This window comes from Eurytemora carolleeae, unplaced genomic scaffold (genome assembly GCF_000591075.1).
Source record: "Eurytemora carolleeae unplaced genomic scaffold, Eaff_2.0 scaffold1106, whole genome shotgun sequence".
In the NCBI taxonomy this organism is placed as follows: domain Eukaryota; kingdom Metazoa; phylum Arthropoda; class Copepoda; order Calanoida; family Temoridae; genus Eurytemora; species Eurytemora carolleeae.
Genome location: NW_019396991.1, coordinates 43912 through 66524, shown reverse-complemented (window position 1 = coordinate 66524; position 22613 = coordinate 43912). Strand labels below are relative to the sequence as shown.

Sequence of the window (22613 nt, the reverse complement as noted above, 5' to 3'; positions counted from 1 at the left end):
AATATCCATGAAATAATATATAAAATTTTGAATTATGATTATTTTCCATTATGGGTTCCCTATACAAGTGATTTGCGCATTTCTCCTGCTAGGAAGCAAAGTAAGATTTCTCAAAATTAAACTCTTTTCTTCAAGCAAGCTAGAGATTTCAAGTGTAGGCCGTTTTAAATTACGACGAGAGTTCTTTTATATACCGCTTAATGTTTGGAGGATTTTAGTAAATAGTATACAATGTCGTCCTCCTTAATATTTCTCTGTTTAAGGAGATATACAATGTAGTCCTCCTTAATATTTCTCTGTTTAAGGAGATATACAATGTCGTCCTCTTTAATATTTCTCTGTTTAAGGAGAGTACCAAAAGAGAGAAATGAACATGGAATTTTATTACACAGCTATCTATGATAATCCTCTCCAGTTCTGGAACAGAAATAACGAGGTCATGTACGAGATAAACAAGTCGTAGTTCACAATAAATATTAAAAAAAAAAATAAAGTTTTAAAGAGTTATTATCAGTGTTGATGGTAGAAGGAAATAGTTAATAAAGGGAAAGTGTTAAAACATGCAATTCAGTTCAAATATTTTGGCATAATATTAATTTTTTATTCATTTTAGCTAAAAATCAGATAATTTTCCAAGTTTTGAAATTATTTCCTTAACGCCCGAAAGTTTTTAATGCTTTATCAATCATTCTCAACATCTTTATAGGAAAGGTTTCGTAAGACCTTTACGAAGACGAACCCAAATTAATCTGAAAAAATTTTAAAAACACCAGATTCTGAATAACAAGACTGAAAGCACTTACCAGATTCTGAATAACAAGACTGAAAGCACTTACCAGATTCTGAATAACAAGACTGAAAGTACTTACCAGATTCTGAATAACAAGACTGAAAGGATTCGCCTTTTCTGAGAAAAAAAATATCTTCAAAATCATTTACGTATATTTGAATTCAGAAAAAATCAAATAAGATAAGATACAAATTACAAAAGTACAAGAGTATAAATTACATCAGTGCATGAAAGTACAAAAACTACATAAGTAGAAGAGTACAAATTACTTCAGTATAAATTACATAAGTAGAAGAGTACAAATTACATGAGTAGAAGAGTACACATTACATTAGTAGAAGAGTACACATTACATTAGTAGAAGAGTACAAATTACATGAGTAGAAGAGTACAAATTACTTATTACTTAAGCAGAGGAGTACGCATTACAAGAGTAGAAGAGTACAAAATACATGAGTAGAACTTAGAAGAGTACAAACTTCACAAGTAGAAGAGTACAAAATACACGAGTGGAAGAGTAAAAATTACATAAGTTGAAGAGTACAAATTACATGAGTAGAAGAGTACAAATTACATAAGTAGAAGAGTACAAATTACATGAGTAGAAGAGTACATATTTCATAAGATAAGTAGAAGAGTACAAATTACATGAGTGGAAGAGTACATATTTCATAAGTAGAAGAGTACAAATTACATGAGTAGAACAGTAGAAATTACATGAGTAGAACAGTAGAAATTGCATGAGTAGAACAGTAGAAATTACATGAGTAGAAGAGTACACATTACATTAGTAGAAGAGTACAAATTTCATGAGTAGATGAGTACAAATTACATGAGTAGAAGAGTACAAAATACACGAGTAGAAGAGTACAAATTACATAAGTAGAAGAGTACAAATTACATGAGTAGAAGAGTACAAATTACATAAGTAGAAGAGTACAAATAACATGAGTAGAAGAGTACAAATTACATGAGTAGAAGAGTATACAAATTACATTAGTATAAGAGCCCAAATTTCATGAGTAGAAGAGTACAAATTACATGAGTAGAAGAGTACAAATTACATGAGTAGAAGAGTACAAATTACATGAGTAGTAGAGTACAAATTACATAAGTAGAATAGTACAAATTTTAAACTTAAATATTGGCAGTGTTAAATAGTAGGGCAGACGTTAGCATGTACATCTCCAGAGAGCATATCATCAGTAATCTTCAATTGTTTTCCTTCTACACTAATATCCTTTATGCAACCAACGAATGGAGTGTAGTAGTCTAATCCTAGACGGGCAGGGTAGGGGTGTCCACCGAAAAACAACGGGTTGTTAGTATCTGTAGAGCTTACTCCAGGTACACCTACATTTCACACCGGGTTATTAACTGCATTTTTTTTTTGAAACTTTTTTAGAAAAAAAATTAATTTTACCTATTCCGGGCTGGGCAAATATCTTGTTAACCGATAGTGTGACCACGTTCTTCGCTTTCACAGCTGAAAGAACATTTATTTAAAATATTTGTTTTTAAAGAAAGTTTTTAGATATTTTAGAAAACTGAAAGGATGAAAAATAGTATGAAATTGTATGAGTTGAAAAAACTTAAGATTATCCACGTGAAACTAAAGTAAACTACGCGGAAGATTGAAATCTCATGTTTGCCATCATAACTCCTCTTATTAAAAAGCAATTTAGAAAAACAAAAATGTTTGAATTTTTAAACGGATAAATATCCTTGGCCATCAAATCAAAGCTAGAGGAACGACTTTGTGACCCCCACAAAGTCGTTCCATTAATGCCAGATAAATTTGATTGTCTCCTTCTTTCTATTTTATAATTTCATAATTATAAAGTAGAAAAATATAAAAAATGAAAAAGGAAAAATGAAAGTGGGTATAGACTGAATCTGAGAACATCAGGAGTTGAGCGATACCTTTAGGACATCTATCTGATGTTCATACCTCGAGAAATTGACATACAACTTTGTCAAAATTATACCAAAACGTATATTATTATTATTATAAAGATTTATTCACACACAAAGATATAAATACATATATAAATGGTGTAGTTAAAATTTGTTTAAATAATTTTTTTTTGAAAATACAGGTTTCCAAAAGAAAAGAGAAAAAATATGCAAAATTATGCACAAATAGAAAACATAAATTTTTGCTCACTTCATAACATATTTATTTTTTCAGTTATTACGTAATCATCGAATCCTTCAACATATAAATTATTCATTCTTGTACTTAAAAGTTCTTGTAAAACCGAAACTTTCCATTCATGTTCCAATGGGACATCAAAATATTTCATTTGTTTCTTAACTAACATTTTACTAAGATCGGAAGGATTTACAGAACAATCATTTGCAATAGAAAATAAAATTCTGCCAAGAACTGTCTTAAGGTCATTTTTACATAAATTAGAAAGAAATCTAATGCAAAACTTAGAACTTGCTTCAATAGTCTCATATAAAGACACACATCTGCTAGCTAACATAGTTTTTACATGTAAAACTTGTGAAATACTTTCAATCAAGTACCTATGCGTATCTCTAGGTACATTAAAAAGAATTCTAATAGCAGTATTCCATTTAAGATATACTTCCGTATCACGTACATCAATGGCAGTCAAGTGATATTGACGGAGACACGTGACAAAAATGCTGCACTGCCATTGGTTGGAGTTCTGGTGACATGTTCCGGACGCATAAATTATATTATCAATTTATCTATTAAAAATGAAATATTATTGAATTCAAATAATAATAGGAGCAAACTTGAGTTTCTCAGGCTCCTCTGGGATAACGTTGTATTCAGATTGGTTGCGTATTTGTTGAATATGATCTGTTTAATACTACGAATCGTATACAAAATCTTACATATACGTTTTGGTATAATTTTGACACAGTTTCATATCAATTCTAGAGACAGGAAACATCAGATAGAACTCTTATATGTCTCGATCAACTCCTGAGATTCTCAGGTTTCAGCCTATACCCCCTTTCATTTTTCCTTTACAGTACCTTTAAGGAACTAAAGACTTGTATGAAACACATCCTTATATCTTTGCAACTTAAAATATCGAAGGTTTAAAACAGCAGGTTGAAAAGACATGTTGTTTAGTTCCTTTATAGAAAAATAGAATTATAAAGATAATTTACCATGAATTTCATGCCACTCTCCGTTACAGAACTGGAACCTGTCATCAGGCTTAAAAGTAGCACTAATAGGACCTCGGCCATTATCCACCATAAACTGAATAGCTCCATCTACCATTTGCAGGATTGCGTAATCTCTTCTCCCTCTGACAGCCAGGAGAAGACCGGAGATATTTCTCGGTTTAATCATCATACTAGCGTCGAAATCTATTCCTACTCTGAATCTTCGGAACCCCTTGATTCGTCCTCCCTCCGGTCCAAGGAAATATCCAGGTTCAACCTTCTCCGAGCAAGGAATAACATTGTTATTCTTCTGCCACCTACCTAGAGACTTCATTCGTCTCTTGTTACTCTTTGTAACCTCAAACCTAACCTTTCTCATGCAACCGATGAATCCTGGGATAATGTCCAAGTTGTTGAACTCCAGCTTACGTTTAATATCTACGTTTGTCCTCATTTCCTCATCCAGTCCTCCCATATATAGGTTCGGGGAAACCTCCATAATCTTGGTGTTACTAGATGAATACCTACCATGGTCTGGAACCTTGACCTCCCTGGAATCAAACACTAGTTTTCCTTCATTTCCAACCCGACTAATATCCGCAGTATGCCACTGTCCATCATTTACAGTGAAAGGAGTCTCCAGATGTGAGGGTCCGGATCCGCAATCAAAACTGAAGATCAGTTTTCCATTTTTGATAAACAGCGCTAAGAAGTCTGATCTCTCTTCATGTTTCATAAAGAGAAGAAGACCATTATCGTGTGTTGTCTTGAACTCAAGATCAAATCTGGATTTCTCTTTCATCTGCTCTGGTAACTTTTTCTTCATGTACTCTATGAAACTGTCACTCTTCATTCCAAACCTCATTCCGGACTCAGCAGAGAGATCAGTGTCGTAGGCTGGGGATAATGGAAGTTTACATTGTCCATACACTTCAGGACTTGTGTTTATTCTCTCATTGTAGAGTTCCTTCGGATCATATTCGTCCAACCCTGCATCTTCAGGATCAACCGGTTCAACAGTTTCAACAGCAGTTGCTACATCAGGTCCAATCCTTGTTATGATATCCATAGATCCACACTCCCCTAAGCTTGCCCCAGTCATAGACTCAGCATCATGGAAGTTCTGGTATATATTCATCATTATGGCGTCCTTGATACATCCAATAAATGGTCCTTCATGAGCTGATACTCCAGACATAAGAGGTCGGAGTTTCTCCGGTAGTCCTCCATAGTACACAGAGTAACCTGTACCTGGAACCACAAGAGGTATATTCTGAACCTCATAGGGAGCAACTACATAGTAATCATTAATATGCATTTTAATACTTAGTTCAGGATTAGCTGTGATAGATACAGAGACAATGTGCCATTTGTTATCATTAAACCTTGTAGGTTGGTTTTGTAAATCAGTGGTGACCAACTCATTGTCAGGATGAGTGTAAAGATGAAGAGCTCCATCTACCATTGACAAAGACACGTAGAACATACCAGTATCGTCCACCATGTACAAGAGAAGTCCTTGAACAGCCGAAGTTCTAAACATAAAACTAAAGCTGATGGATCCGTTTGTCTCAGTATCCGGCATTCTAACATAGCCTGGACTTCCTTCCAGGAAGGATATTGTGTTCTTACTCTGAACCTTACAGGACGGAGATGTATTAACAGAGTCCAGGTTTCTCTCTAAGTCCACATGATCTGGTTCAATTTTTACATGAGAAATGCAACCTGAGAATCCTTGGCTTAGAACAGGATAGCTGGATCCAGGTGGTGTTCCACCAATGAACAGATCAGTCATCAGCATGAACTCTCCGTCCTCATCAGACAAACCGTTCTGTGCTACAGGGACACCATCAATACTGATGGATCCGATCATCCCTGTCCTGTCTAGGTTTATGGTGTACCAGGAGTTCAGGTTCAAGGGTAGAGGAGACCTAATATCTACTGATCCAACTGATTCCATTGCAAACTTCAAGGATAGATATCCGTCCTGGAGCTCCAGTGCCAGGAATTGATCCCCACCTTCTCGGAGCAGGACGAAGATTAGTCCGTTGAGGCTCTGAGGTCGTACTCTCAAGGAAATAGAGGATGTGACACCTTCTGTGTAGTAGTTCGTTGGGTCTAGAGATATGTATCCATCTCCACTAAACCTAGCCTCATTCTCCTTCACAGAGTTAAACTTGTTCCTAAATTAATAAAAATGTAAACATTTTTTATTGTTGCCCCTCCCTACTTTTAGAACAACTTTGTACTCTTTTATAATTACTCCCCTCTCCCCGTCCACAAGCTTTAAACCCACTTTAATTATATTAAATAAACTTTATACGAACATTTTACATACATTATTATTTTTAGGATGTTTTATCTTAATTTTTGGTTGACAAATAATCCGGAAACCTTTGAAAGACAGAACTTTGACGATTTTATAATAAAGAACACTAATAACGCAAAAATTAATTTGATATTTTATCTAAAAGTTGACATCTTTCGGTTCCATCTTTATACGATTCAAATCTGATTTATTTGTACAGCAGTATTAGAGTATTAGAGTATTAGAAGTAACATTGCACAGTTGGATTGAAGGACATCAAGACTTTTTTCACCCGCCCTTGGGACTTTTTTCACCCGACTTGGGGACTTTTTGCACCCGCCCAGGGGACTTTTTGCACCCGCCATTGGGACTTTTTTCACCCGCCCTGGGGACTTTTTTCACCAGGCCCTGGGGACTTTTTTCATCTGCCCTGGGGAATTTTTTTTCTAATACTACATAGCTCTATAAAACTAATTCACTAATTCTGAAATCCTCCAACAGTTTTGAATTTTGACCTAATTTTATAAATTAAATTATTTCCAAAATTTTTTTTGTTCTATCATTGTTTGATACAATCTATTAGTTTTTAAATATAGTCCTTACTAGCTATAAGGCTATAGCCTTAAAGGCGCTTCGCTCCCATCTTCTAAATTAATTGTGAACATGTTCTCTTTGTGTACATCGTAAAACAAAACAAAAATAATTCGCGGATTTTCACAAAAAATTTCGTGGATTTTCAAAATTTTTAAAAATTTAATGAAGATCGAATTTTGATGGAGACACATATTTGAAATTTTGATCATTCATAAACCTTCCCTGGGGTCCCTAGATGTCCCACAAAAAATTTGGGCCCGATCGGTTCAGCCGTTTTGACGTTTATTGGATACAAACAGACAGACAAGCCAAATTTATATATATATTAATTGTGAACATGTTCTCTTTGTTTACAACGTAAAACAAAACAAAAATAGTTCGCGGATTTTCACAAAAAATTTCGTGGATTTTCAAAATTTTTAAAAATTTAATGAAGATCGAATTTTGATGGAGACACATATTTGAAATTTTGATCATTCATAAACCTTCCCTGTGGTCCCTTGATGTCCCACAAAAAATTTGGGCCCGATCGGTTCAGCCGTTTTGACGTTTATTGGATACAAACAGACAGACAGACAGACAAGCCAAATTTATATATAGATGGGGACTGTAAAAGAAAAATGAAAGGAGATATAGGCTGATAGCTAATCACTTTAGCTCTTGATCGTGACTCATGAAAGTTATATCTGATTTTCCTGTTTCTTGGTGATGGACTTTTAAATAATATTATCAATTATATCTAACAGAAATAAATACTATAAAATCGTAATTGGAGAAAACCTAAGTTACAATTAGGTTTCTCTGCGATATCTTCGTTTTCATATTGGTCATGTATTTGCTGAATATGATCTGTTTAAACCTACTTTCTATACAAAATTGTATATATTTGAATTTTCATATAAATTTGACACAGTTTTATATCAATTTCTCGAGACAGGAACATCAGATATGACTTTCATGGGTCGCGATCAAGAGCTAAAGTGATTAGATTTCAGCCTATACACCCTTATATTTTTCCTTTACAGTCCCTTTAAAAAGGCTTGAATTTCCTTCAGTACCACTGTGAATGACAATCTCCATAAAAGAAATATAGATATAGATGTTTTTTTCATGACTATCAGGAATCAGATATCAAAATATCCTTGCAGGGACAAAAGACTTAATTTTAAGCGATTCCCCAGGGACAGAGTGGTATGTCTGATTCACAACGGTACCATAAAAAAACTGATCAAGGATACATAGGATATCCATAATTTTATCTATGAAAATTATATCTTCTGCATTATTGATCAGATAGAGGTTTAAGGGTATCAGTGGGAATCAGCCACGCTCCTCTGTAAAAATCATTTTAAATGTCGTGCTAATTATCTTATCTAATATTCACACATCTACACAGTTTGTTTTTAATCTTTGTGAAGAAACAATCTCAAGGAATAATAATTGTCTAAAAACATTTTTTTTAGAAAGTGAATATTTGCAAATTATCTTTTTCCCATCTCATAATCTGAGTTCTTTTCCCTTATGTCCATTTGACAGCCCAAATTTTTATTTTGAATAATCTTTTTGTTTGTTTATATTCTTGTGATTTTTACATTTTTTTGTATTTTTTTTAATCGATTTTGATGGTTATTATATCGTTAGAACTGACGAGGGTCAACCCAGACCGAAATATATTTTCAATAAATGTGGAACTAACATCTACTTTTTTACTCTACAGAGGTTTGGTCCATCACCATCACTGAATTTTATATCTTACCTGGTAGAAGCTCCAGATATCATCTTAGAGCTCTTCAAGTTCCAAAGTCCGACAGGTTTCCCGTTAATCTTCAATCCCTCCACCTGTCCTTCCATATCTGTGGAGGTGATCTTACTTTGAACCTTCTTCTCAGTTGGAAACCCTCCAACAAATATTCTAGAGTACTCCTGATGCAGGTTGAACACGGATCCAAATGGTTGTCCTTTGTCATCCAGATAAGGAAGGTAGTCGCTGACTGTATCCGTCTCAATGTTACCAATATCCTTCTCTGTACTTACAGATAGGTTTACTTCATATCCTCGTCTCGATACATCAACCTTCACCCAGTCGTTGTATGGTACTGGAGAATTAGATCTGAGCTCCAGAGGTCCAGCTCCAAGATCCATAGTTAGTGTAACATGTCCTTCCTTCCCTACCTGCAGTGCCATGTAATCATCTGTGAGTGTGCTGGGGATCTTCTTGTATGTTTCCTCCAAGTTGCCGAGGTAAAACAAGAAGTCTCTCTCATTATCCTCCCCAGAGTTTGAGATGTTCATGTAGAAGGAAACATCAGTTTTCAAAGCCAAATCCTCAACATGATCTGGAGTTGCAACTTCGAGGTTAGATCCACGGTTGAACGTGACTCCAGGATTCTCAATTCCAGCAAGAAGGCCTCTGGCATCTCCGACCTTTTCCTTGATTGACTTAACTAGATCGTTGATCCTATCTCCTGTACTCAAAATAAATTCTTTCCTTTCTGTAAGCCTTTGAAGTCTGGAGTTGATATCATAGTCTTGGTAAGCATCCCTCTTTTCCCTACCAGGGTTCTCCACATAGTCTCTAAGAGCTTTCTCAGTGTTTGCCAAGTGCAAGTTCATGGCAGAATACTCGTTTCTCAGCTGATATGCCCTCTCCTTGTTCTGACTAATTTCTGAAGCTCTGGCGTTAATTGAAGTAAGAGCATCATGAGCATCAGTCTGAGCTTTACTGGCCTCATCCTTCGTAGACTTAATGGTACTGCTGAGATCTCCCATCTTCTCGATTTGTTTTGAAATAATCCCTAGGTTTTGCTTCACTAATTTAGTTTGTTCAGATAAATCTTGAACCCTGACAACAGAGTTTGCAAGGTCAGGGATCAGAACATTCTGGACAGTAGCCTCAGCATTTACTGCATCATCATACATCATTTCAATCTCTTTTAGTGCAACATTTGCCTTAGCAGCAACACCGTCACTCATGACAAAGGCCTCTTCAGCGTCTACATAAGCAGCCTTAGCCGCCATGTCGGCATCTGATACAGCATTTAAGATATTTTCATAAGACATAGCTGCCTGAAGAGCATTTTCTGCCGGCAGTTTGGCTCTTTCTGCAATAGTCTCAAGTTCATTTGCCTGATAAGCCAAATCTTCAGCTTTCATGGCAGCCTGTCCTTCCAGTTCGAAAATATTCTCCCTTGAACTCTCAAATGTTCGCTCTCTATCACTAAACCGATCTTGAAATTCATCCATCTCATCCTTTTTGTCATCAAGACTTTGGTAGGCATCCTTGGCAAGCTTGATGAACTCTTCTGCTTCAGTTATCATCCTTCTCCCTGCCTTATCCTTCTTTTTAGATTCTTCATTCAACTGATTGATTCTCCCAATCTTTGCTTGGGCCTGAGGGGCAGAGTTTTGAAAGTTACCTTGTTGTGCTTCAGTTGACATTTGGTCAGCAGTTAATGCATGTTCATACAAATCATTTAGGTTGGACTCAAACTCAGTCAACATCTCGTCAGTTTTATTCACATTCGTTTTGAATACGTTTACAGGTTTTGACCATTCCTTGACTTTTTCCACTAGGTTTCTTGACTTCTCTCTCTCCTCAACTGCTTGATCTCTGATAGGAGCTAGTTCTCTGTTCTGCATTGATTCAAGAAGATCTCGTCCTGTCTTGATTGAAGTATCCAGAAGTTCTTTTGTTGGTGCTCCTTCTCCTAGATATTCAGACACATCTTTAACATCCTTTATAACTGCCATGATTTTAACTCCAACCTCTCCCATTTCTGCAACAGCATTGCTACCATCAACAGATACAGCTTCAGCTTGTCTTGATAATTCATCCATAAGACTTTGCTTAAAGTCTATGTTTAAAGATTTTGATGTCCAGTGAAGATTATTAACCTCGTCCTCCAATGGTTTAACTCTTCTGTTTCCTTCTGCGGGATCCAGCAAAGCAATCTCTGGCTTTAATCTGGCAATCTCATTTCCGATAAAATTCAATCTTCGATAGGCGTAGAAACTCTTTTCAGTCTCTCTAAACTCCTCCATTATAGGAGACAATGTGTTAATAATAGCATTAGTGCTTTCCATCAGATCTTCAACACATGAGGAACATGGGAAACATCCCTCATCATAATTGAAGGGTTGCTTCCACTCCGGCATCACAGTTCGTGTCTCATTCATCACCAAGATCCAGTTTTCAGGACAACGATCACAGTTCTGTCCAATGACTCCAGGTAGACATTCGCACTGGCCACTGACTTGGTTACATCCTCCTCCAACAGCAAAGTCAGTGTTGCAACCACAGCTCTCACAACCAGAGGGACTGAGGTTCCAGAAACCATTGAGACATCTGCTACACTTGGCTCCAACCACTCCAGGTCTACAGATACATTGTCCAGTCTCAAGATCACATTGAGAACTTACACTTGCCTCACTACACTCGCAGGGCGAACAACCTCCAAACTTGAATCCGAAATGATCAGCTTGACAACGATCACATCGCTCACCCTCAACGCCAGGGAAGCATTTACACTGTCCATTTATATGATCGCACTCTTCTGTACCATCCCTATTACAATCGCACTCTTCACAGTTCTTAGCACTGATCGCGTCACCAAAGAACCATGGCTCACATCGCTCACATTCTTCTCCGTAAGTGTTAAACAGACAAAGCTCACAAAGACCAGTAATATGGTTGCAACCGACTGGATCGGTTACATTAATATTTCCGTTACATGAGCAGGGTTTGCAGAAACCTTGCTCCTCCTCCAGGTTCCCGTAATATCCAGCTCCACAGGACTCACACCGATCCCCAACATAGTTAGTTTTACAGGTACAAAACTGTTCTTCAGGAGTAGCACCAGTAAACAGCTCATCACAAGATTCAGCAAAACTAGTGAAATAAAAATAAATTATGTACAGCCTGATCAATTATAAGTAATCTATATTATTCATAATAAAAATAAGTGCAGTTGGAAGCTTAACCGAGGGGGTGAGGCCAAACACTTCATAACTTAATCAGAGCCACATTTACCTTATTTTCTTTTCCGAGCCACCCATGCAATATAAACTAGGAAATCTTTTGTGTGAGTGGCGAGGGAAGTACTATATACATATTGTCAAAAAATGTTCCGAATTTCAGACGTCATGATTTTTTTAAATTTGTTCTCTAGTAATATGTCGAAATATATTTTGGCAAAGCAAATTTTTGATGTTTTTTTACTAGCACAACAAAGAAAAGTTTAAATAGCTAGCGTTAATCCAAGTTGTACACTGTTATACACTACAACCTTCCCGTAAAATACATTTAACACAAGGTTATAAATATAATGCAAGGAAAGTTATTTCAGAGATGTACGCATCTTTTGTACTGCAGTGTAACGTCTCTGGGCGGTAATGTAAACACAAGACGGATGTCGAAGCCTGACATTGGATCTATCTTTCACATAAAAAATCAATGAAATATTTTGGTCATAGAAAACCATTATGTGAATTAACAAAATTACCAAAATTTAATGCTTTTAACCTCCTCGGATACTAAATGAACACTGATGAATCTATTCTTGTTTACAAATTTCGCCCAGAGAGAACTGGTTTCAATATGTAAGCAGAGTATACGCAACTGCATTTAACTTTCCTTGCATTATAACCTTGATTTAACACATCTTTGAAAAAAAGCATTTTTCTTAAATTATCAATTTAAAGCAAAACATATTTAAAAGTGCTCTGTGAATATCACCGAACACTTACTTTTTCTGACAATTTCATATGGTTTAATTTAGTAAAATTTTGCTGTGGTTCAGAAAGGAAAATGGGTTCGGATTCAAAATGATGTGGCTGGCACCCTTCCTCAGAAAATGATACGTCGTCTAATTATTCAAATAACATCATTATATTTTTATATAGATCACCTAATCCTCAGTATACATTTAGTAAAATTTCTGAATAGGTTTAGTCAAGCGATAAACCATAATTTTCTAATTAAAAATATCAAAATAAACTTATTATATATTTAGACATTTTTCTGTGGAAACGCGCTGAAAGATTTACGGAGGGAGAACTCCTATAGAACATGATAATCTTTGTAAAATTATCTGTTGACAAATGATATGATTTGTGGAAATTATCAACCCCCCCCCCTTGTTCCGTTTTCAAACTTACAAAAGATATGAAGAACTTTGTTCACATTTCCATTTTCTAGACAAAACTAAAATTGCTCTTTGTTGTCTTTCAAATTTCCGTTGCAAATAATTTGTCTTAAAAAAATAAAAGTTGATATAATATGGGGTTTACAAGATTATCGAACAACTGAAGAGAATCTACTGGTGCGGTTTTCGATATTAAAAAATTCAATTTAAGGCTTAAAAATAGTTTTTATTACAGTTTTAAAAAATCACTTGTTGTTTTACATTTTTTTTAAAACTTTCTACGATGCTAACGTTTTTGAATATTTAAAGACGTATAGTTTGCTACCCATCATGATTTTTTCAAATTGGTTCAAATACAACTTTAGGTCTGGTGCCGGATGTATTTTAGCATTTTTATCATAAAAGTTTCACCATTAGCAAATTCACTTACAATAATTTTTTTCTCATGGCACATTGATATAAGAAACTAGACGCATTTAGAAATTAAAAAGTATTAACAAAATGTTAAGAATATAGAATTTTGTGAGATATTCTTAACATTCTATCCATAATTTCTAACAAACTATTCCTAATTATTAAATGCTCTCGAAACAGTATACTTTTTTTTAAATTTGTGACATTTTCTAAAACAGGTTAAGTTTGGCTTTTTGTCATGCAAATTCAATCTTTGTCTAACAAATATTTAAAATCTAATTACTTGTTTTCTGGTCGAGGACATGGACAGGCTTGACAAGCCTCTGGACCTCCTTGTGTTGCATCCCCATAGTATCCGACCTCGCACAATTCACAGTAACGGCCTCGGGTATTATCACTTCAAAACGTAACAAATCAACCTCAAAACTATTCTGGGTAAAAAGACGAATTGAGAAATCATTTATATTTTGGACAAAACTCTTATTTATATTAATACTAGCCGAAGTGCCGGGCGTTGTTCGAGAAATTGAAAAAAAATTTCAAATTTTGAAAATTTAATTTTCAAGTTTTAAAAATAAAATTTCGGTTTTTAAACGTATGTTAGCCATGGGTTCCCTTAAAAAATTTCAGACGTTTGGCCAGCTATTGCTAATATATATATATATATATATATATAAACTGAAATATATATATATATTTATATAAATATGGGCTCAACGCTTTATTATATAGATTATTATTATCATAATTTTCCTCATTATGTAGAAAATGCACATTATTGACAAACATCAGTATCTTATCAAAACATAAATATTCAATGATAAGCGTCATGGTCCATTAAGATTAATCTTAACATTAAATATAATTATAAAGTTTCCAGCAAAACTATTCATGATGATCTTTATGCCCCCATAACACTGAGCTGATTCATATGATCAAAAATATCCGAAATGGCTGATTATTTTTGCAGAATTAGAACATCTGTTTTAAAAACCATTACTTTGATTTTTAGGAATAAGAAAAATTGCTGCAATATTTGTTCATTTGCAGCATTTATCGGATCGAGAGAAGTAAAGTATTAATTATTTAACCATCTGATAAATTAATTTGTTCCTGCAATGATTGACAGTTGTGTCCTCTACACATCGGTCAGGATAGTAGTGACAGAAGTTTAATCTGGTGTATGGCAAACCCTAAAAATTACAGTGAGAACCAGAAAATTGTGGAATAGGACGACGACATTTATGTAATATTTAAGTGAATGTGCAGTTACAAAGCAAAAAGTTTGAGTATAAGCTAAAAATCAACTTATGAAGTGAAATTGGTCTGTTTGCACCGCATATTTACTGTGTCTCGTGTTTATTGGACTATTTAAAGTCATTAATTGAGTCTTAAAGTCGTCTTCCTATTCCAGAGTTTTATGGTTCATATTTCATAATTTATTCAACTACAAAGCACGAGATAATACAAATAAAAAAATCACAATTTACTATGTAGTTTGGACCCGCCTAACCAGAGTAGGTTGTTTTAATTGGTTGGCCCACTATAAACGAATGAGAATTGCAGATAAAAACAATGTACATTGTACATTTTAAACATAAGAATGATAATAAATCAGGTAAAAGGTAAGGAGGAGGTGAGGGAGTATAAAGAAAAGGGAGGATACTCAGCGTAAGGGTTGGAACAGAGGGTAACATAAGTTATTAGAATCATGTTTATGAACTAGAGGGTGAAGAAGACTAAGTTTATCCACATGATACACATGATACATGTCACTGTATCACGTCAAATACATTTATATTTTGATTTATTACGTTTGTCATATTTGTAAATGATAATTACAATTATATACAGGGTTTCCTCAAAGGATAAGACTTAAATAACGACCTATATAACATTCTTTGATTCAATTTGATTCTGAAATTAAGTCTTAAATTATATATATGAAGATTTCACAAATAAAAATAAAGTTTACACTAGCAAGGAAACCCTGAAAGAAAGAAAACAAATCGAACAAAATACGTACAGTCGTCATTGAAGTCTCATCTTTTGTGGGTAACCCTGTAACTGTTTTTGATATCTTCGATTAATCCAAATTTGTATTTGTAAATTAAATTTTGTTTTCATCTTCTTTCTAAGAAAAATACGTCTTAGGTAATTATAATTTGCAGTGATCTTATCATTTCGATTAATCTCTGTTTTTTTAATAATACTTTAGAAATTTAGTATGATTTGATGTTTTCTGTTCATTGATTAAACATATGAGAACTTAGGTTTTTGATAAACTATTTAAATACCTTAATCTTGCAAAATATTTTTTTTCGTGTTTTTGATTGACACTGACCTCTGGTGGAGAGATTGGAACGTAAGTAGCACACTCTCCTGTTACAGGATGACACACATCCGCATGACCGTTGCAGTTACACCGTCTAAACCAAACCAAATAATTTTATTTTTTCCAAACCAAATAATTTTAATCATTTCCAAACCAAATCATTTCAATTATTTCAAAACCAATTTTTTTCAATTGTTTCAATATAAAAAATGTCAAACATTTTTAACCAAATAATTTTAAAACCAACAATACACATTTGATCAAATAATATCAATACTTTAAATCAAAACGTTTTAAACAAAAAAACCGATTTATTAAATTAAAATGTATTATTTCGTGAAAGAAACGGAACACGGAACTCTGATTATGATTTTCAGACCCATTAAATCTTTGCAACCAGAATGATCGCATGTTTAGATTTTGACTAATTGATCTATCAGGTTTAATATTTTAAAAGGTCTGCAACATCAGGTGGCAGATAATTAGTAATAGCAAATAAGAGGATACTTTAAACAAATTATTAAAAAAAACTCATTCATTGCATTTTTTTACACACATCCAATCAATACATTTCATACTCTTTGAAATATATAAGGTCTACCACATTCGGTTGCAAAGATATAGGGATTATAAAATCAGAGTTTGTGGCAAATACTCAATCACTTAATTTAACAAGGATGAAAAAAAAACCTATTAAAGAGAGTACCTGCAGATAGGTCCCCATTTATCCGAGGTTTCACTCCAATATCCAGGAGAGCACATCTCACAGGAGCTTCCTAAATATAAACTTGTCAAAACTAAACCAAACAGTATTTATTAGTATTAGTATTAGTATTAGAACATCTAAAGAAGCTGTTCACCATGTTCACCATTAAAACCTTTATCTGACCAATCAATTGGAAGACGTAGTCGTATTCTAGTTTAAAAAGTGGTAAATTCTGACAATTTCCGCTATTGTTTCAGTAGCAGAAATACGCGAGTCACAAATTAAAGGGAAGCAAAACTTAAAATAATCTAAACACTTGAAACTAAGAAAACTGGCCATTTTACCTCGGCAGACATTACTGGATAAACTAGATGGTTTCTAAACTTCAATGTACAAAATGTACATACCTTCATATCCTTCAGGGCATGTACAAAGCTCTACGGACTGTACAGCACTGTCAGAAATCTCTTCATCTTCCTAACAACAGAAATAAAATGTTTATATTTGAATTAGATTAACAAATGCACTCCTCTGAAAGTAAAAGATATTTTTTTGTATTTTACTTTTGTTTTTTAGTTTTAGTTATTTAAATTCTACCCCAATTTTTTGTTAGCCTTTTAATCTCAGATGAAAAATTTTTTTCGGAAATGAAGACCAAACAAAAATGAAGAACAAACTCCTTTGGGAATAATTTTGCCGACGCTCAAAAATTTGTGGTGTTAAGTACTTTTTCACAAAAAAATAGTTTAGCAAATTATTATGTTTTGCATTCGTAACTCAATATTTTTCTACCTAAGAAGTAATAAATAATCCCTACACACATTTCAGAGTGTTTTGTAAAGAAAATTATTTGGTAAATATATTTTATTCTGTTACATGATTTTCTTTTTCTCGATAACTCTTCAATAAGATTTCAATAGTGTAATTTACGCTAGTTTAACATTGTTCTACCACTTTTTTGGGTTAGTTTCTTTCATGGGTGTATTAAGGAGGGGGAAGGGAGCTTAGTCCTCTATGGACCAATAAAAATCTAAAGATTTCAGGCCCCAACGTGTGCTAAGCCCCCCCCCCCCTCTGAAAAGAAAAATTTAAGCCACCCCTCCCTGGACATTGCTGTCTACACGCCCCTGGTTTCTGACCTGAGTAGTTTCCAGTAGAACATTTTCTATCCTGGACTGGGCAGAGTAACTGGCAGAATAGGAACCTCTAAACATTTAAACATTAAAGGGACTGTACACGTAATTTAAAAATTAATGTACACGTAATTTAAAATGAACCTGCAAATAGCACAATAACACACTTTAATATTCAATCTGAGTAATGAAGAGAAAGATATCTTCGTTTTATATTTTAAAACATAAATCCAATAGTCACTTTTATCAACTAATCAACTTTAAGCTAAAACAAAGAGGATATCTCCTTCAAAAAAGATTGAAGGGTGAATCGGATGAAATAAAGGGTTCTTTTTTAAATACGTTTACAGGGAGTTTCTTTAACCAATGATAGTGAATAATTTATGGAAAAAGTCCTTTATACATTGGTGGTTACCTTTCCCTTTAAACCATTTTCCAAACAATTTCATACACAACAAACAGATTGAATTTAAGATAAAAGACCTAGAACGTCAGAATCGAAGAGTTTCAGGTCATCATTAAAGTCTCATCCTTTGTTGATAGCCCTGTCTGGCACTAACCTGATATATATTCTCTGTAGACTATTGAGTAGAACCATGAGGTTTGATCTAGAGACAGGGTTTCCTGAAGGTTGAACCCAGTATCTAGGTTCTAGTGGAGCTCTCATCTCAACCATACCTTGCTCAACCTAGACAAGAGAACTTTTAACAAAAGAGGAGAAAAAGAGGAGATCAAGCATTGATTTCGATATTCACAATTCTAAAGATTTTAGCTCTGATCACTCAACTCAAACTATAATTTTCTTATCACTTTGCAACCTGGCAGAACTAGACTTTTGCAATCTTGCAAATCCGAAATTAATGGCTTCACTTTGTAACATCGTACTTTCTCTAGTATTGGTTGTATGTTGGAGAATTAAAAACTTGTTTCTTTTTCTCAATAGATCTTCAAGGAGTTATGATTGGAAACATGTAATATTTAAATTTAACGTAAATAGGATGAAAATGACTCCCATGCTAAAATCTTGAAAACAATACATTAAGATTTCATTAAAATCTTTATTTAGCAAGAGCAAAATAGAATCTTTTAATTATTCTCAAATAGTCAACACTTGAAAAATAAATCGACTGTTCATTTCTTCAAGTTTTTTTGTTGCTTTTGTAATTTATTTAAAAACATTTAAGGGTGTTTCAAAGGTTTTATTTAACGCATGAATAACAAATTAATATTTTAGCTTGTTGTTCTTTCTGGTCGACATTAAAGCCTCATTCTTTGAAAATTCCAATCTTTGTTTTCAACCCCCCCCCCCCCCCCTCCAAACTAAGTTCTACATTGTTCGTAACCCTTGTAGTTACATTTAAAATTTACCTTTCTTCCTGAGTAAAAGAAAATGAATGAATCAGCTCCCATTAGAACAACATCTGGGGCTCGCTTAGATCCTTCAAAAGTTACAATATTTTTTTTAATTTTAATATGATGAAAAAATAAAATTTAATTTTTGATTTTTAAGGAACCTCATTGGATTATCTAAATTTGAAAATATAGAAAGATGAATAAAAATTTAAATAAAAGAACATCAATTTACAATCGTCTTTTTTTGGCAAAGACTCAATATACATACAGTACAAGTATACATATTAATTCCAGCCATAGAAAAAGCCAGGCGAAAACGGCAAAAAAATTATTCTCGTATTTTTAATTTAGCCAATCATGAGACGGAGTTTATCCCAGTATAATACGAGGATAGGATCGGACCGGTACGAATTTATTAGAGCGTTCATTATTTCTGACGTTCTGACATTAAAAGAACTGAGTTTTAGACAAGAACTTAGATTTTCTAATTTCTATATCCTTGCAACCAAATGTCGTAGCGTTATGATATTTCAAACTATGGTTTATGTTTGATCAGAGATATTCTAAGTTTGAAATATCCAAGGTTTACACCGTCAGGTTGCAAAGATATAGGGATTAGCAAATTTGAGTTTGTGGCAAAAACTCAGTTTCTTTAGTGTTTTCAACTTACCAGGACCAGTTTCTCCGTAGTATGAAATATTGTACTTAATATTGCTACCATAACTTCCGATATGGCTGCCAGCATAGCTGGGAGGACTGCTGAAGTAAAATATCTAAACAAATTGAATCAGAAAAAAATTGGAAAAATATTTTAAAAGTTTTTTTTTAAATGGTTACCTTTGTCTCAAGATCAAAGTCGATTGCATTAAAATCCATGTTGAGCACCCCACCGTAATTCGTCAAGGGCTCTTAATCAAATATTTAGAATATTTTTTCCTATTGATAAAACTCAAGTCAACTCAATATAAAATCCGTCCTGTTAACAATGTTTGTTGGTTTATAACGATCCAGTAACTGTCAGAACAACTGACCAAACCAAATAAAGACGACATGAGAGAAGATTATATTTTTTTCCCTATAATGAAACTTTTAATTTTATAGACAAATATACATATATAATGCTTTAATAATGTACATATCAAATACATTGTTTTTACTATTTCTTATTTTTAAGATTAATTCAAGAAATGTAAATCAAATATTCAAAACATATTTATGTTAAAAATTAATTTTATTATAATCTTTTACTTCTAAAGATTAAGAGGATTTTATTTTAGAATATTAATATTTCTGCTTAAATCATTACTCCAAGTTCTTTTTACTTAGAATTTAATTCCAGCTCGTTAAAGAATCAAAATCAGATATAATACGACGTAGTTTTTTTTCCTTCAGTAAAAAATTAATTTTGAATCTGTGGAATTCAAAAACTACAAACTTAATTAAAATTTGCTATTCTATGAGAATGACAGAAGTCTTCCGTTTATACCATTCGATCAGGCATTTTTAGTAGATATAAAAATCGTTAATATTTATCCAAAATTGATGCTAGCACTGAACACCCTGTCTACTTCTTGCTATTCATAAAATGTAACCTTTGGTTTACCTATATCCATTTCTTGAATTTCTGGGTTTCTTGAAACCAACATGGATACTCCCGTCCACTCAGACATATCCAAAATCTTTAAATAATCCAAATTCAAGGAAATGCATATTTTTGGGTGTTTTGTCCTGTCTACATATGTTTAAGTGCATTTCGAGTATAGATAATCTTTTATTTAAATTTGATTTAAATTGTCAACCCTTTGTCTATAATCCTTATATCCTGCAATGTCATGGACTTTGATACATAAAACTATAAATTATATTACATCTGAAGTCAAAGTTTGTAACTTTAAAAGTTTACACAATCATGTTGCAGAGATATAGGGGAAAACAAATTAGTAAAAAAGTAAATATTAAGAGTTCCTATTTCGATTGGGAGTAAAGCCCCCTTCTGTGATGTCCAAAAAGGTTGAGCCCCCCCCCTCCTGTATACGCCCCTGACAGGCTGACAGGGGACACACACGAATATACCTGTATACGCCCCTGACAGGCTGCCAGGGAATACACACGAATATACCTGTATACGCCCCTGACAGGCTGACAGGGAGCATATACCTGTGTTTGTTTAAGAGAAGGATGAGGAGAACATAATTTGGTTTTTCCAAAGCAGAAACATTCTGTACAACCATCAGGGTTGTTATCCTGTACATAAATATATTATAAGCTGTACAGTGTACATAGAACAAATACCAAAAATATGTACACTATGAATATAATAATAAATACATTATTAATATACAGTGATATCCAGAAAACAACGGAATAGGAAGACACATTTTTAAAGCTATAACTTAATTATAAAAGTCGTCTTTCTATTTTAGAGTTTTCTGTGTATTAACATTAATACAGTGATAACCAGCAAACTTTGGAATAGAAGGTCGGCTCTTAGACTCAAGATATGACTTAAATGTCCAATGAGCATGGGACAGTTATGCAGTGTAAAGAGACCCATTTTACTAAATTAATAATTTAATAACTGTAAGGCTATTTGCTTTGTAACAGCATCAAATGTACTTTAGTACTGCATTTATGTCGTCTTCATATTCTACTGTTTTCTTATTATTACTGTAATATAAATTATTATAAACTTACACCAGAAACCCGGCCCTATCTGTTTTTACTGAAAATGTTTGCTGCTTCTTGCAAGCATTACAAATAATCTTATTCCTAATGAGGATAAGTTCATTTATAATCCTCCCAAAACTGCAATACAATTTATTGTAAACATAAATATGTGGGTTCCTTGTTTATTTTTTTCATATGGTTTATCAATGTACCTGGAGATTGAAGTGTATGGTTCATGAAACACCTGGAGATTGAAGTGTATGGTTTATCATTGTACCTGGAGATTGAAGTGTATGGTTTATCAATGTACCTGGAGATTGAAGTGTATGGTTCATGAAACACCTGGAGATTGAAGTGTATGGTTTATCATTGTACCTGGAGATTGAAGTGTATGGTTTATCATTGTACCTGGAGATTGAAGTGTATGGTTTATAAAATACCTAGAGATTGAAGTGTATGGCTTATGAATACACCTGGAGATGAAGTGTTTGGTTTATGAATACACCTGGAGATGAAGTGTTTGGTTTATGAATACACCTAGAGATTGAAATGTATGGTTTATGAATACACCTGGAGATGAAGTGTATGGTTTATGAATGGACCTGGAGATGAAGTGTTTGGTTTATGAATGCAACTAGAGATTGAAGTGTTTGGTTTATGAATGTACCTGGAGATGAAGTGTTTGGTTTATGAATGGACCTGGAGATGAAGTGTTTGGTTTATGAATGGACCTGGAGATGAAGTGTTTGGTTTATGAATACACCTAGAGATTAAATTGCATGGTTTATGAATGGACCTGGAGATGAAGTGTTTGGTTTATGAATGGACCTGGAGATGAAGTGTTTGGTTTATGAATGGACCTGGAGATGAAATGTTTGGTTTATGAATGCACCTAGAGATTGAAGTGTTTGGTTTATGAATGGACCTGGAGATACAGTGTTTGGTTTATGAATACACATAGAGATTGAAATGTATGGTTTATGAATGAACCTGGAGATTGAAGTTTATAGTTTA

General features: G+C 33.7%; 1 protein-coding gene across 1 annotated transcript in view; it reads right to left on the bottom strand.

Annotated features, from left to right (window-relative positions):
* Positions 1-924: 924 nt before the first annotated feature.
* LOC111710858 (laminin subunit alpha) overlaps positions 925-22613 on the bottom strand; it is a 38386-nt gene continuing 16697 nt past the window's right edge. The window contains exons 20-35 of the mRNA XM_023485025.1: positions 21090-21176; positions 20536-20611; positions 19770-19840; positions 19603-19705; positions 18948-19018; positions 18140-18267; positions 17586-17652; positions 16854-16923; positions 16447-16516; positions 15750-15834; positions 14519-14598; positions 13689-13802; positions 8605-11736; positions 3947-6129; positions 2214-2276; positions 925-2143 (exon numbers count right to left, since the gene is read on the bottom strand). Of these exons, the coding sequence (XP_023340793.1) occupies positions 1944-2143; positions 2214-2276; positions 3947-6129; positions 8605-11736; positions 13689-13802; positions 14519-14598; positions 15750-15834; positions 16447-16516; positions 16854-16923; positions 17586-17652; positions 18140-18267; positions 18948-19018; positions 19603-19705; positions 19770-19840; positions 20536-20611; positions 21090-21176 (6600 nt within the window). The 3' untranslated portion in view covers positions 925-1943. The remainder of the gene's footprint in view (positions 2144-2213; positions 2277-3946; positions 6130-8604; positions 11737-13688; positions 13803-14518; positions 14599-15749; positions 15835-16446; positions 16517-16853; positions 16924-17585; positions 17653-18139; positions 18268-18947; positions 19019-19602; positions 19706-19769; positions 19841-20535; positions 20612-21089; positions 21177-22613) is intronic.